At 44.2% G+C, this 15078-nt stretch overlaps 2 protein-coding genes across 3 annotated transcripts in view; both read left to right on the top strand.

Moving 5' to 3' along the window:
- nav3 (neuron navigator 3) overlaps positions 1–8560 on the top strand; it is a 339677-nt gene extending 331117 nt beyond the window's left edge. For both annotated transcript variants that reach the window (XM_072453275.1, XM_072453276.1), the window contains exons 38-41: positions 380–576; positions 1879–1997; positions 4404–4607; positions 4792–8560. In XM_072453275.1, coding sequence (XP_072309376.1) covers positions 380–576; positions 1879–1997; positions 4404–4607; positions 4792–4911 — 640 coding nt within the window. In that variant the 3' untranslated portion in view covers positions 4912–8560. The remainder of the gene's footprint in view (positions 1–379; positions 577–1878; positions 1998–4403; positions 4608–4791) is intronic.
- Positions 8561–14797: 6237 nt separating this feature from the next.
- Positions 14798–15078, top strand: part of LOC140367185 (uncharacterized) — a 1525-nt gene continuing 1244 nt past the window's right edge. Inside the window, exon 1 of the mRNA XM_072453540.1 lies at positions 14798–15078. This exon is cut by the window's right edge and continues 1244 nt beyond it. Within this exon, the coding sequence (XP_072309641.1) occupies positions 14798–15078 (281 nt within the window).

The following is a 15078-nucleotide window of genomic DNA, read 5'->3' as shown; positions in this document are numbered from 1 at the left end:
TCTCATAAAACTGCATTATTTACATCTGAACTGGGCTATAACCGACTTTTATAGATGTTGATGTTCACGAAATGTTACTTAGAAGACGTTCTGAGCGATAGGGTTAAGGTTACGGGAGGATAAATGATAGAAAATGCAAAAAAAATGTGTGGGTCAATGTAATTAGTGGGTGCTTTTTCTGTGTTTTTTCCGTTCTACGATGAGATTTGAGCTGTAGAACCAACTTGTGCGACTCGTTTTAGACACAAACAAACGAGTTTCATTCTGCCGTTTATTTATTATGTCACTTTTTTAACACTTAGAATCGTTTTTGGGGTCATTGTGTCATACGTTATTGTCAAAGACGTTAAATGATGTGCCTTTCACCCGTCGCCCGCAGGTGGGTGCTGTGTACCAACCACACGGAGCCCGTCAAAGGCTTCCTGGGCCGTTTCCTCCGGCGGAAACTCATCGAGACGGAGATCGACAAGAACATGCGCAGCAACGACCTGATCAAGATCGTGGACTGGATCCCCAAAACGTGGCAACACCTCAACTGCTTCCTGGAGGCCCACAGCTCCTCCGACGTCACCATCGGTCAGTGCAAAGGGCGGTTTACTACTTTGACCCTTTTACGTTGGTCTTTTGCCGTAACTTTACCTTTTAGCTTCATTCTCAAAGGTTTGAGTCTCAGTCAGGACGCACAGAAACGCCGCTTTGAGTTTGAACCATAAAATAACATTGATTCAGTAAAAAAGATGCATACAAAACACATTAAATACAGTGTTTTATCATTATTTTGGGTGATAACAAAATGTGATAATATGAATGCATAATTTTAAAAAAAGCAGCTGTGTTTTGTTCATCTAGAAAAATGTAATAAAAAAACATTAAATCAACCAATTTTTTTTTTTATAAAAAGAGACAATTCACATTTATTCCTCTTACAAATTAATTTAAAATAAACTTTTTAAGTAATGAAAACCATAAACAAGTGAAAGAATGAAAAAAAAAATCAAATGTATAGAATACACAATAAACTAAATTATTTTTGAATAAAGAGTTATCAAAAAAAATATCAGTATCACATTCATCCAGTAAAAAAGATGCATAAAAAACACATTAAATACAGTGTTTTTTCATTATTTTGGGTGATAACAAAATGTGATAATATGAATGCATAATTTTAAAAAAAGCAGCTGCGTTTTGTTGATCTAGAAAAATGTAATAAAAAAACATTAAATCAACCAATTTTTTTTTTTTTATAAAAAGAGACAATTCACATTTATTCCTCTTACTTTCTTACAAATTAATTTAAAATAAACTTTTTAAGTAATGAAAACCATAAACAAGTGAAAGAATGAAAAAAAAAAATCAAATGTATAGAATACACAATAAACTAAATTATTTTTGAATAAAGAGTTATCAAAAAAAATATCAGTATCACATTCATCCAGTAAAAAAGATGCATAAAAAAACACATTAAATACAGTGTTTTTTCATTATTATGGGTGATAACAAAATGTGGGACCTTTGCAAAGCCACAATAATGCCCATAATATTAATGTTTAATTTAATTTAAATTAAAAAGGCACAAAAGCAGTCTGCATTTTAACAAATGCAAACTAACATAAAAAATTATAATGAACTAAAAGACACAATTGATATTTATTCTCCTGACTTTCTTACAAATTAATTTCAAATAAACCTTTTTTTTGGTAAGAAACACCATGAACAAGTCAAAAATCTAATACAGAATGAACAATAAACAAAATTATTTTTGAAATAAAAGTGTTAAAATAAAAGATAAGAGACTAAAATTAAATATCACTATCACAGTAAGCATTATGTTTCAGCCTTCACGACTCGATACATGTCCGTGTGTGTTCGTCCCTCCAGGCCCCCGTCTGTTCCTGTCCTGTCCAGTGGATGTGGAGGGCTCCAGAGTCTGGTTCACTGACCTGTGGAACTACTCCCTGGTGCCCTACCTGCTGGAGGCCGTGAGGGAGGGGCTACAGGTACGTTTAAGGGCCCGTGAGGGAGGGGCTACAGGTACGTTTAAAGGCCTGTGAGGGAGGAGCTACAGGTACGTTTGAGGGCTGTGAGGGAGGGGCTACAGGTACGTTTAAGGGCCCGTGAGGGAGGGGCTACAGGTACGTTTAAGGGCCCGTGAGGGAGGGGCTACAGGTACGTTTGAGGGCTGTGAGGGAGGGGCTACAGGTACGTTTAAGGGCCCATGAGGGAGGGGCTACAGGTACGTTTAAGGGCCCGTGAGGGAGGGGCTACAGGTACGTTTGAGGGCTGTGAGGGAGGGGCTACAGGTACGTTTGAGAGCTGTGAGGGAGGAGCTACAGGTACGTTTGAGGGCTGTGAGGGAGGGGCTACAGGTACGTTTGAGGGCTGTGAGGGAGGGGCTACAGGTACGTTTGAGGGCTGTGAGGGAGGGGCTACAGGTACGTTTGAGGGCTGTGAGGGAGGGGCTACAGGTACGTTTAGAGGCCTGTGAGGGAGGAGCTACAGGTACGTTTGAGGGCTGTGAGGGAGGGGCTACAGGTACGTTTAAGGGCCCGTGAGGGAGGGGCTACAGGTACGTTTAAAGGCCTGTGAGGGAGGAGCTACAGGTACGTTTGAGGGCTGTGAGGGAGGGGCTACAGGTACGTTTGAGGGCTGTGAGGGAGGGGCTACAGGTACGTTTAAAGGCTTGTGAGGGAGGGGCTACAGGTACGTTTAAGGGCCCGTGAGGGAGGGGCTACAGGTACGTTTAAAGGCTCATGAGGGAGGAGCTACAGGTACGTTTGAGGGCTGTGAGGGAGGGGCTACAGGTACGTTTAAAGGATCATGAGGGAGGAGCTACAGGTACGTTTAAGGGCCCGTGAGGGAGGGGCTACAGGTACGTTTAAAGGCTCATGAGGGAGGAGCTACAGGTACGTTTGAGGGCTGTGAGGGAGGGGCTACAGGTACGTTTAAAGGATCATGAGGGAGGAGCTACAGGTACGTTTGAGGGCTGTGAGGGAGGGGCTACAGGTACGTTTAAAGGCTCGTGAGGGAGGAGCTACAGGTACGTTTAAGGGCCCGTGAGGGAGGGGCTACAGGTATGTTTAAGGGCCCGTGAGGGAGGGGCTACAGGTATGTTTGAAGGGCTCGTGAGGGAGGGGCTACAGGTACATTTAAAGGCTTGTGAGGGAGGGGCTACAGGTACGTTTAAAGGCCTGTGAGGGCGGGGCTACAGGTACGTTTAAAGGGCTTGTGAGGGAGGAGCTACAGGTACGTTTGAGGGCTATGAGGGAGGGGCTACAGGTACGTTTAAAGGATCATGAGGGAGGAGCTACAGCTACGTTTAAGGGCCCGTGAGGGAGGGGCTACAGGTACGTTTAAAGGCTCGTGAGGGAGGAGCTACAGGTACGTTTAAGGGCCGTGAGGGAGGGGCTACAGGTATGTTTAAGGGCCCGTGAGGGAGGGGCTACAGGTATGTTTGAAGGGCTCGTGAGGGAGGGGCTACAGGTACATTTAAAGGCTTGTGAGGGCGGGGCTACAGGTATGTTTAAAGGCCTGTGAGGGCGGGGCTACAGGTACGTTTAAAGGGCTTGTGAGGGCGGGGCTACAGGTACGTTTAAAGGGCTCGTGAGGGCGGGGCTACAGGTACGTTTAAAGGGCTCGTGAGGGAGGGGCTACAGGTACGTTTAAAGGGCTCGTGAGGGCGGGGCTACAGGTACGTTTAAAGGGCTCGTGAGGGAGGGGCTACAGGTACGTTTAAAGGGCTCGTGAGGGAGGGGCTACAGGTACGTTTAAAGGGCTCGTGTCGCAAGTCAAAACCACATGTACTGAAAACACGCCGCACAAGGGTTTGAGTGGTTTCTACTATTTCACCTTTTTCCTCCCTGTCGTCCTTAAACACACTTCCAACTCGGAATATCTACTCGGAAAATATCAGAGCCACTTCATTAGTAAGTGGTGTGGCGTTAGTTTGCCATTTATTTGCTCTCTACTGCCCCCTGCTGAGTCTCTACAGTTAGAAATACATTGTGATGCTAATGCTGCTAACATCTACGGGGCGTTAATGTTCTCAAAAGCAAAATTTGACTCTCAAACATTGTTTTATGAGCGGGAAACGTGATAACAGTCTGCATTTTGCCTGATTAGAGCACTTTTTTTCACTTTAATGAGTCGTTAAGTTGTACACTTTTATATACTCCTCTTCCTCCTCCTCCTAGTCCTCCTCCTCCTCTTCCTACTCCTCTTTGTCCCATTCCTCTTCTTCCTCTTTCTCTTCCTCTTTCTCTTCCTCCTCTTCCTCACCCCCCTCCTCTTCCTCCTCCTCTTCCTCTTCCTCTTCCTCCTCTTCCTCCTCTTGAGGAGGATAATCCTTAATATTGGCCATTTCGACAATACTCATCACCTTTTCCTCTTCCCGTTTCCCGACGCAGTTGTACGGGAAGCGCGCCGCCTGGGAGGATCCGTCCAAATGGGTGAACGACACGTACCCCTGGAGCGCCCCCTGTCTGCAGCAGGAGGGACAGGCTCTGCTGCAGCTCAGGCCCGAGGACGTGGGCTACGACGGCTACAGCTCGTCTAAAGAGGGCGCGTCATCCAAACAGGTGTCCCAGAGCGACACAGAGGGCGACCCGCTGGTGAGGACGCACAACCGCACACGCACAACCGCACACGCACAACCACAGACAGAAACACACACTACAGCTCGTCAAAAGAGGTTTGGACGTTATACCAACCTAATATTAATGTTTCAAGGTGTGGAGACTCCGAGGATCAGACTCTTAAAGACATTCACTGACTGACTTTTTGTGCCTCCTTCAGATGAACATGCTGCTGCGTCTCCAGGAGGCGGCGAACTACTCCAGCACTCAGAGCTGTGACAGTGACAGCACCAGCCACCACGAGGACCAGCTGGACTCATCCCTGGAGTCTGCTCTGTGAGTCCACCAGCACCAGGAGGACCATCACCACGAGGACCAGCTGGACTCATCCCTGGAGTCTGCTCTGTGAGTCCACCAGCACCAGGAGGACCATCACCACGAGGACCAGCTGGACTCATCCCTGGAGTCTGCTCTGTGAGTCCACCAGCACCAGGACGACCATCACCACGAGGACCAGCTGGACTCATCCCTGGAGTCTGCTCTGTGAGTCCACCAGCACCAGGAGGACCATCACCACGAGGACCAGCTGGACTCATCCCTGGAGTCTGCTCTGTGAGTCCACCAGCACCAGGAGGACCATCACCACGAGGACCAGCTGGACTCATCCCTGGAGTCTGCTCTGTGAGTCCACCCGCACCAGGAGGACCATCACCACGAGGACCAGCTGGACTCATCCCTGGAGTCTGCTCTGTGAGTCCACCCGCACCAGGAGGACTGATCCACCTGCACCAGGAGGACTGATCCACCTGCACCAGGAGGACTGATCCACCCACACCAGGAGGACTGATACACCCGCACCAGGAGGACTGATCCACCTGCACCAGGAGGACCATCACCAGTTCGAGCCAAGTCTTGTCCCAAAGTGGGACCTGAACCAGAAACATTGAGACCTCAAGTCAACAACACGCAGCACCAAAGTTTAGTGTGAGAAAAGTTACCCACAATGCATCCAATCATTCACACAATTTAAGTTCTTTGTAAAGACGGGCGTCAATATAGTAGTAAAAAGAAGACAACATAAATGTCGTTGGAATACTTCAAATTGCGTGCTATTTTTATAGAATCAAAAGAACCAAAAACATCCGCACTTATTGGAACTACTTTGCATCTTGGAATGTGACTTTTCCGCATAAACGTTGGCGCTGCGCGTGATGCAAAAACCGCCGAGTCTGTCAACACTGTTCACTCGCTTCAGCACGTTTAGAGGAAACCGTAGAAACTGGATCACTTCACCTCAATCCCAGTTATACAACACGTGTTTACAAAGAGGGCGGTTTCTTTGTTTACAGAAGTTCAAACGCACTCGGCGACCGCGGCCAGGCACGTTCTTCAATTCGGTGGCGAAACTATCGGCGTTTTTTTGACGTTGACGATGAAAATGCAATAGAATCGACACAATATGAATCTGCCTCACGTCTGGGACTCGTCGAACTGCGAACAGCTGGCTCGTTTGACACGGTCGCCGTCCTCGAATCGCCTCGGTCGCCGTCCTCGAATCGCCGTCCTCGAATCGCCGTCCTCGAATCGCCATCCTCGAATCGCCTCGGTCGCTGTCCTCGAATCGCCTCGGTCGCTGTCCTCGAATCGCCTCGGTCGCCGTCCTCGAATCGCCTCGGCCGTGTTTTGGGTGCCGCGCGCTTCCGTCGGTTCTCTGTTCTTACTGCCAATGCACTCTCTGCCCCTCAGACACAAGCACAACTGTCAACCCGCTACTACGAACGTGCCAATGATTCCTTAAAGGCGCGCTGTGTAACTTTTCTGCCGAAGCGTACGACGTAGACATCTATTGACGCAAAAAATCTCCGACCGGTCGACCAATCAGAGCTCAGGAGAGTGTAAATGCTCCTGAAGATGACTCTTGGATGAAAGTCAAAACGTCTTCATTTCTTACCTACCGTGGACTATAGCTTCAAGAGTTAGCGCAATCGGATGGAAATCATAAATTTGGCGCAATTGGCGAATCGCAAAGGGTGCCATAATAAAACGACCAAATATCCTGTCTATTTCTGCGTGTAGAAGAATGCTAGCTAAAGTTTAGATCCGTACAAACGAGCACCGTGATACGTGCGAGTTGGTCAGTCTTTTTGTCAATTTGCGTTTAATTTTGAAAGAATAAATTGCAATTCTTGGGTATTTTTTCCCAAATAGTGCAGCAGGGACCACTTTAGGAGGACTAAGGGATTACATCAACTAGTTTCCGATGTAAAGACGGTTAGCCTTTAGCTCTTTTACGCGCTAATCGTCAGCTAAACCAAAACAGCGAAACTTTTACAAACTCAACAAAGACTTTTAACGATGCTCAGATGTGGCCCCAAACCTCATCAATTTTAGGTAGAAAAAGATAAAGGGGACTGAAGCCGAGTCGCTAAGTGAGTCGCTAGCAAGAGCGTCAAACACAAACCATGTCTGAGAATGGCCACCTGCTCGTCGCCGTGGAGATGTTTTCCAGTTACAGGTGCTTTCATTGCCAAAAAAAACCTTTCTTCCTCCAGGGAGTCGAGCACGTGGCGCAGAGAGGTTACATACTGCACTTTTTATTACGTCACTGCCACATGTGCACAGCCGCTAACACTAATGCTAGTCTGCGACGTCTTTACAACGGCTGCCAACTTCAAGCCAGTGCGAGTTTGTTGTCGCGTGTTCGCTACAGACCAAGTTAGGAATTTACAAAAATATACAAAAATCTATTTATTAGTCAAAGTAGTAAAAAAAATCAGACGTTTCTAAGTTAAACGTTTCTAAGTCCGACAAATTCACGTATTCCTCTGGTTCACTGCGGTCCAAAGATCTTCTGTGTTTACATTTTACTTGGATGAAAAAAGTTGTTGAACGCTGGTGCTATAGCTGTCGCCGTGACGACTTCTGACACGCGATTTATTGAATATGACGACACATGACAAGCTTGAAACGACTTTATGCCACCGACGCGATAATCGTAAAGCAGGATAATCAGTCAACTGTTTTCTAAACGTACAATCGTATCGTTAAAAACACGAGCTGAAACGAAGAAATGGCAGAACGACCAACTTAATGTTTTTTAAAAAATAAAATATGAGTTGCATTTGTTAATAATTCAACGCTCTAAAGTTGAAATTTGACTATTTCCCCCAAAAAATTTACAAAATATTTCCTGTTAGCGCAAAGAAATCCTGAAAACGTTCACACGAATACTGAGTTTCCCAAAAAATACTACCGATTGTGACGAGGCTGGATGTTGAGTTACACGGTTTACGAAGCCGCCGTTACCGTGACGACAAAAATCAGACATCGCGTGGCCAAAACTGAGCTGAAATGCGCCGTTTATCTGTCAAAACCGAACTATGTCAAAAATGTTCGTGTCCCATTTTCGTGGGAATTGCACCCGGTGCCGAAACGTGAGGAACAGCGACTCTAGTCCGAGCTCCGCATCCTCAAAAATGGCGCTTCGAAAGAGAAAACTGAGGCGGTGCCAAAGGGAAATAAAGAATCTGCCTCCACTTAAGACAATTGAAATAAAATGTTGCGATAAAGGTGCTTTTCCACTGCCTTAAATGTGCAAAGCGTTTCGGATGGAGAAAAAAAACACAGAAGAAGAAGAGACGCAACATCCTGCTTCGATTGTAACGGACTTTTCTTCCCCTCTTCCTCTTCACCCGACGCTCTGAGAAGATGCTGTTATGTGTGAACGACCGATATATTGTACAAATGTTTTAAAAAATGGGGCGGGGGGTGTACACTTGTTTTTTTAATGTTTTTTTGTTGGCCCAGTTGAGCTGGGTCCACCTACAGGAGCACAACGGCGTGGGCTTGTTTTTTCTACCGCCGGACGAGCATGTTTTACGCTTTGTAAACGGGGCTGCGCTGACATAAAAGACCTTTACCTAGAATATAAATATATGTACGCGCGTATCGGAGGGAAGCCATCGGGAGCTTTTACCGACGGGTTGCACAGAGACGAACGGGCGGGGCTGGGGGAGGGGGGCGGGGCTTTGTAAATATACTCGTCTTGCACAGTGAAAGGAAAGATGCGTTTTTGGCACTCGTCGATAATTTATTGTGAGAGCAGGAAAACTGAACGGGGAGAAACGGATGTTTTTGGGTTTTGTTTGTCGGAAAGTCGATACCGCGCGTGTACAGTCGACATGGTTTACCAGAGTATAGGCACTTTTACCCACAATCCTCCTCTTCTGACACGGCGTTCTTCAAAATCACAATAGTTTTGAAAGTGCGCAGCAAAAAAACGCAAACGACTATTTTTAGAGTTTGGCTGAGATTTATTCACGGATCGGGTCTAGAATAATCGATTTCTTAACGATATTATTAAATTGTCGACAAATTTTCTTACGGCGAGTGACATTCTGGGCCAGTGGAGTAAGAAAACTGCACAAATATTACAGTATTGACTTAATAAATGCATTACATCATTCGTTTTTCTATTGATTTTCATGTTGATTCACTGAAATGTTGTTGTGGCTGGTCCGCCCGTCTCCATGGTGATGTTATCGCTAGGCCTGAAATGTTCCATACGATGGCATTCATTTCATCCTGCATTTATTCAATATTGTAGGTGATATTATCGTGGAAAATACGCGCATTCTCACTGATAACATCTCCATGGAGACGGGCACAAAGTTCCACAGTGCAGCTTTAAGTTAACACACTTATACACGGTTGGTTAGCTTAGCATTATGAGCGGAAAAAGTGACTTTGTCGAACGCTAACGCTACATTTTAACCGTTGGCAGCTAGTTTTGCTCATAATCAAGAATATTGAATTTCTTTAAAATTTTTCATAAAATGTTTCAGAATTTTCAGCTGCATAAAAAATCGAACAGAAAACACAAGAAACGACGTCCAAAAGGAGAAAACGGAGGCGAAAAGCTTGTCATTTGTACTAAAGCGGTCGATAAAGTAAGCGAGACTGAACAGTACAAATATATGAACATTATCTAAAGCGAAAAATGTATTAAATTTAGTCAAAACTTTAAGTTAACACACTTATACACGGTTGATTAGCTTAGCATTATGAGCGCAAAAAGTGACTTAGTCGAACGCTAACGCTACATTTTAACCGTTGGCAGCTAGTTTTGCTCATAATCAAGAATATTGAATTTCTTTAAAATTTTTTATAAAATGTTTCAGAATTTTCAGCTGCATAAAAAATCGAACAGAAAACACAAGAAACGACGTCCAAAAGGAGAAAACGGAGGCGAAAAGCTTGTCATTTGTACTAAAGCGGTCGATAAAGTAAGCGAGACTGAACAGTACAAATATATGAACATTATCTAAAGCGAAAAATGTATTAAATTTAGTCAAAACTTTAAGTTAACACACTTATACACGGTTGATTAGCTTAGCATTATGAGCGCAAAAAGTGACTTAGTCGAACGCTAACGCTACATTTTAACCGTTGGCAGATAGTTTTGCTCATAATCAAGAATATAGAATTTCGTTAAAATTTTTCATAAAATTTTTCTGAATTTTCAGCTGCATAAAAAATCGAACAGAAAACACAAGAAACGACGTCCAAAAGGAGAAAACGGAGGCAAATAGCTCATTTTGCGCTCGTCGTTTGTACTAAAGCGGTCGATAAAGTGAGCGAGAGTGAACAGTACAAATATATTAACATTATCTAAAGGGAAAAATGTATTAAATTTAGTCCAAAAAGTCGTTTGAAGTGTTTTTTTGCCGCGTTCTGCAGAGACGCCGAGGCCGAGCAAACAAGCGTACTGTAAAAAAAGCCGGTTCAGGTGCTAAGCCGAGCGATGCGGCGCGACCACAGACCAACACACGTGAAACACACCTCAGGACAATCCTCCGCTCAGACCCTCCCCCCCCCCTTCCAACTTCAGCCTCGTCGCGTCTCTCGGCAACGTAACTGTTGTGATTCACGCGCCGCGTCTATGCCGGAGTGCCCAGAACGGGATTTAAGGACGATGCAAAGTGCTAAGACGTCCAGAGAGATGCCAGAAATGGGAGAGAAACCGTGACACCGTTTTTATCTTAGAAACGGAACTGAAATCACGATTATTGTTTCAAAACGATTGGAACCTGTCAGAATGAAGTATGTCTTGGTTAAATAATTTTTGTAACGTTACAAAAAGTGTTTTGGAGACGCAGAACCAGAGTACGTAACGTTCTGAACAGAAGGCAATTAAAAGTATTTTGGATTACAACGTCACGATTGTAAATTCGATTAACGCTACAGCCCAAATCTTTGACATTGATGCGTAAAATGTCAGGAAGAAAAAGACAATAATTTAGGCTGCAATTCTCAACCACAGCCTTAAAAAAATGACCACGAAGACATGAAGATTTTTAAATTTTAATACGCATCTAAACTCTCATTAGACCTTCTCTGCACTTCCAACATAGACCCCTGTCAGCCTCCTGTCAGACCCCTGTCAGAGACCCCTGTCAGACTCCTGTCAGACCCCCGTCAGAACCCTGTCAGACTCCTGTCACACCCGTGTCACAGACCCGTGTCACAGACCCCTGTCCCCTGTTGCAGACCCGTGTCCTCTATCGCAGACCCCTGTCGGACCCCTGTCGCAGACCTCTGTCAGACCCCTGTCGCAGACCCCAGTCGGACCCCTGTTCCCTGTCGCAGACCCCTGTCGGCTGCTTGTATTACTCTTAATAATCTACTCATAAAGTTGAATGGTCAAAAATAGCGACTTTCACAGACTCTCCTCATAAACTCGGCATTTACTCTGGTTTGAGAGAAAGTATTCTTCTTTTTGGGTGAAACATTTGTCTTTAAATGTTTTATATTTTGTACATTTGTATGTAACATATCATGTAAATAGACAGAGACAGCGATTTAAATCATCTGGAGGATTTTGTAGTCTTTGTAAAGCCCTAATAAATGGTATTTGGTGTCACACAAGAAAACACAAGTCTGTCCTCTTTGTTTTTACTATTATTGTGTAAGACACGTTATGTCCCACAATCAGACGAGTCTAATATGTCGCAGAGCATCCTCACATCATACAGACTTATGGTCTGAAACTGTAAGGAATCAAATAGATTACTACTGTATTTGGTTCAATATAAAGGTTATCTAACAGTACGTTTTTCATTATCATTTTTAAAACATTTAGAAAAAAATACTTATATTCAGCTGTAATGTGAGGTGAATGCCACTGGGGGGCGCTGCACTCTGTCTACTAAGATAAGATAATCCTTTAATATCCACACAAGGGGAAATTTCGTTGTTACTCAGTAGAACAGGAGGAAAGGACAGATTATAGGACGTTTCGAAAAAAACACACTCTTAATAGAACTCTTGGGAACTCTTGGGAAATAAAATAAAATAGATAAATAAAAAGATAAAAATAAGATAATAATAATAAAATAATGACAATAGAATAAAATAAAGTAAAAATAGCTAGCACATACTGCAGCATGGAGGGACTTTAGACTCTTTTCACACAGAGACCTAAAAATAGATGTAAACCAGTGCCTCCTCCCTCCTCCTCGTCAGTGAGGATACTGACTAAAGATGCTGACAAAAATTAAAAAAGAGGAAATTGACATTCTATACCGGCAATAAACACATTTAAAATGACTTAGAACATCAGAAATTGACACCATTTTGTTATAACAGACTTTACTATTCCTCATACAGGGGCAAACAGAGGGGTGTGGCCATATTGATCTAAAGCAGAAGAGCCTTTGTTCAGAGTTTTAACACAAAGATAAAGATGGAAAATGTATACCGGTCAAAGGAACAAAGGAATTATTAATGGAAGTGTGTTTTACTTTGATAAATGTATATGCTCCACCAGGAAGTGACCTCACTTTCTATACTGAAGTTGTGGATCTGATTGCAAACCACTCTGAGGGAACCCTTGTCTGCGGTGGAGACTGGAACTGGAACGTGTTCAGCCGACATTGGGTAAATCTATATATAACAAGTTTTGTAAATTAATACATAATGTAGGGCTGATCGATATCTGGAGGGAGATGAATCCTAATGTCCGCAGATATACACTTTTTTCCAACCCACACAACTACCACATGACTACTTTTTTATTTTCAACAAAGATAGTTCAAAAATTACAGAGGCAGATTTAAGTACATTAGATTTAAGCGATCATGCTCCTATTTACATCACTGTAGAACTGGAACAGAAATGTGATGGTATTTCCTGGTTCTAGTCAGGGTTCTGGATGTACTGCAGCTCGTTTGGAGAGACCAGTGAGCGGCCGTTACAGTCTAATCTACTGGAGACAAACGCATGGATAAGTCTCTCTAAATCTGGTTTAGACACTATAGTTTTTATTTTGGCAATGTTTTTTAGATGGTAAAAACTGCTGATGTTATTGATTTGATGTGTTAAAATTCAAGTCTGAGTCCATTATTACCCCCAGATTTCTAACTTGGTCTGTAGGTTTTAGAGCGAGACTCTGGAGGTGACACTTTTTCTTTGTTTCTGTGGGACAAAGACGATGATTTCAGTCTTGTCTGAGTTCAGCTGGAGAAAGATGTTTTGCTCCACACACTGATCTGTTGGATGCAGTGACAGAGTGAATCCACTGGTCCATATTCACCTGCCGACAGTGAAACATAGATCTGAGGTTGAACAGAAGGGGTCCCAGGACTGACCCTTGGGGCACCCAACAGGTCAGGGGCCTACAAAAAGAACCCTGGAAAACGCAAATTGGACAAGAAATATGACGTAATTCCTCATTCGTCCAGGAGTCCTAGTTCCATTGTATAAAAAGATTCAGTTGTATCATCTGGACTTTGTTTTTTTAAAAACATAACCTTCGACTCTCATCCAAGAGTCATGCGATCTGTGAAACGGTCCAAAAAATGTGTTTCTATTATACAAAAACCCATTGGAACAAATAGTGACTGCGTATGCATTATGACCGGTGATACGTGCCGAAAACAGGGGTCGGTATAACATGCGATCGATTTTGTTGTTGTTATTGTGTTGTAAATGTATGTGTGTATGTAATTTAATGTATGGTAGGTAACCATGGCGACAGAAAGCTGCTTTGAGAATTTGCTTCTTCTTTGGTGTTTTATGGCGGTCGGTATCCAAGTGTTACATTACCGCCACCCACTGCAGTTAGACTTTATTCTCCAGACTTTACTCTTGGTAATTCGTCTCCCAGTCCGACTTTATTCTTAAGATTTTATTCTTTAGACTTTATTTCCCCCCCCCCTCCTTCTCCCCTTCCTCTCGTCCCTCCGCTTTGAGAATGTTCAGTGGCTCTGAAGATGTATGACGGCTTCTAAAGTATAAAGTCAAAAGTCTAAGACGTACAACAACTACAGTACGACTGAGAGGGGAGTAAAGGAAGAGAAGTCTAAAGTCTAAGACGTACAGCTACAGTGGGTGGTGGTAATGTAACACTTGGATACCAACCGCCATAAAACACCAAAGAAGAAGAAGAAGAAGAAGGTGGCAGTCTAAGACGTACAACTACAGTAGTTGGCGGTCTAAGACGTACAGCTACAGTGGGTGGCTGTCTAAGACGTACAGCTACAGTGGGTGGCTGTCTAAGACGTACAGCTACAGTGGGTGGCGGTCTAAGACGTACAGCTACAGTGGGTGGCGGTCTAAGACGTACAGCTACAGTGGGTGGCTGTCTAAGACGTACAGCTACAGTGGGTGGCGGTCTAAGACGTACAGCTACAGTGGGTGGCTGTCTAAGACGTACAGCTACAGTGGGTGGCGGTCTAAGACGTACAGCTACAGTGGGTGGCGGTCTAAGACGTACAGCTACAGTGGGTGGCTGTCTAAGACGTACAGCTACAGTGGGTGGCTGTCTAAGACGTACAGCTACAGTGGGTGGCTGTCTAAGACGTACAGCTACAGTGGGTGGCTGTCTAAGACGTGCAGCTACAGTGGGTGGCTGTCTAAGACGTACAGCTACAGTGGGTGGCTGTCTAAGACGTACAGCTACAGTGGGTGGCTGTCTAAGACGTACAGCTACAGTGGGTGGCTGTCTAAGACGTGCAGCTACAGTGGGTGGCTGTCTAAGACGTACAGCTACAGTGGGTGGCTGTCTAAGACGTGCAGCTACAGTGGGTAGCGGGTATGTAACACTTGGATATCAACCGTCATAAAACACCAAAGAAGAAGAAGACTCAGAACCAAGTAAGGAAGCAACCGTTTTCATAAAGCGCTTTTCACAGAAAACAAATACAAAGTTCTTTAGAATGAAACAGATGGCAAGCAAGCTTAAGAATGAGTGCAGAGCTGTGGACAAGCAGACGCTGAATCCTGAGGAACGAAAACGCATTCATCGCAAAAAGCGAAAGATTGCACGTAGAGTCATGTTCCCAGAGGAAAATCTACATCCTGAAGCCCAAGAACACGCTCCCAAACAATCCACTGATCCAAATCCTGAAGCCCAAGAACACACTCTCAAACAATCCACTGATCCAAATCCTGAAGCCCAAGAACACACTCTCAAACAATCCACTGATCCAAATCCTGAAGCGCAGGA

This window comes from Eucyclogobius newberryi, unplaced genomic scaffold, assembly GCF_026437365.1.
Source record: "Eucyclogobius newberryi isolate DKJ021-1_F unplaced genomic scaffold, fEucNew1.0.hap1 SCAF_2, whole genome shotgun sequence".
In the NCBI taxonomy this organism is placed as follows: domain Eukaryota; kingdom Metazoa; phylum Chordata; class Actinopteri; order Gobiiformes; family Gobiidae; genus Eucyclogobius; species Eucyclogobius newberryi.
This window is presented reverse-complemented; position numbering and strand designations above follow the sequence as displayed.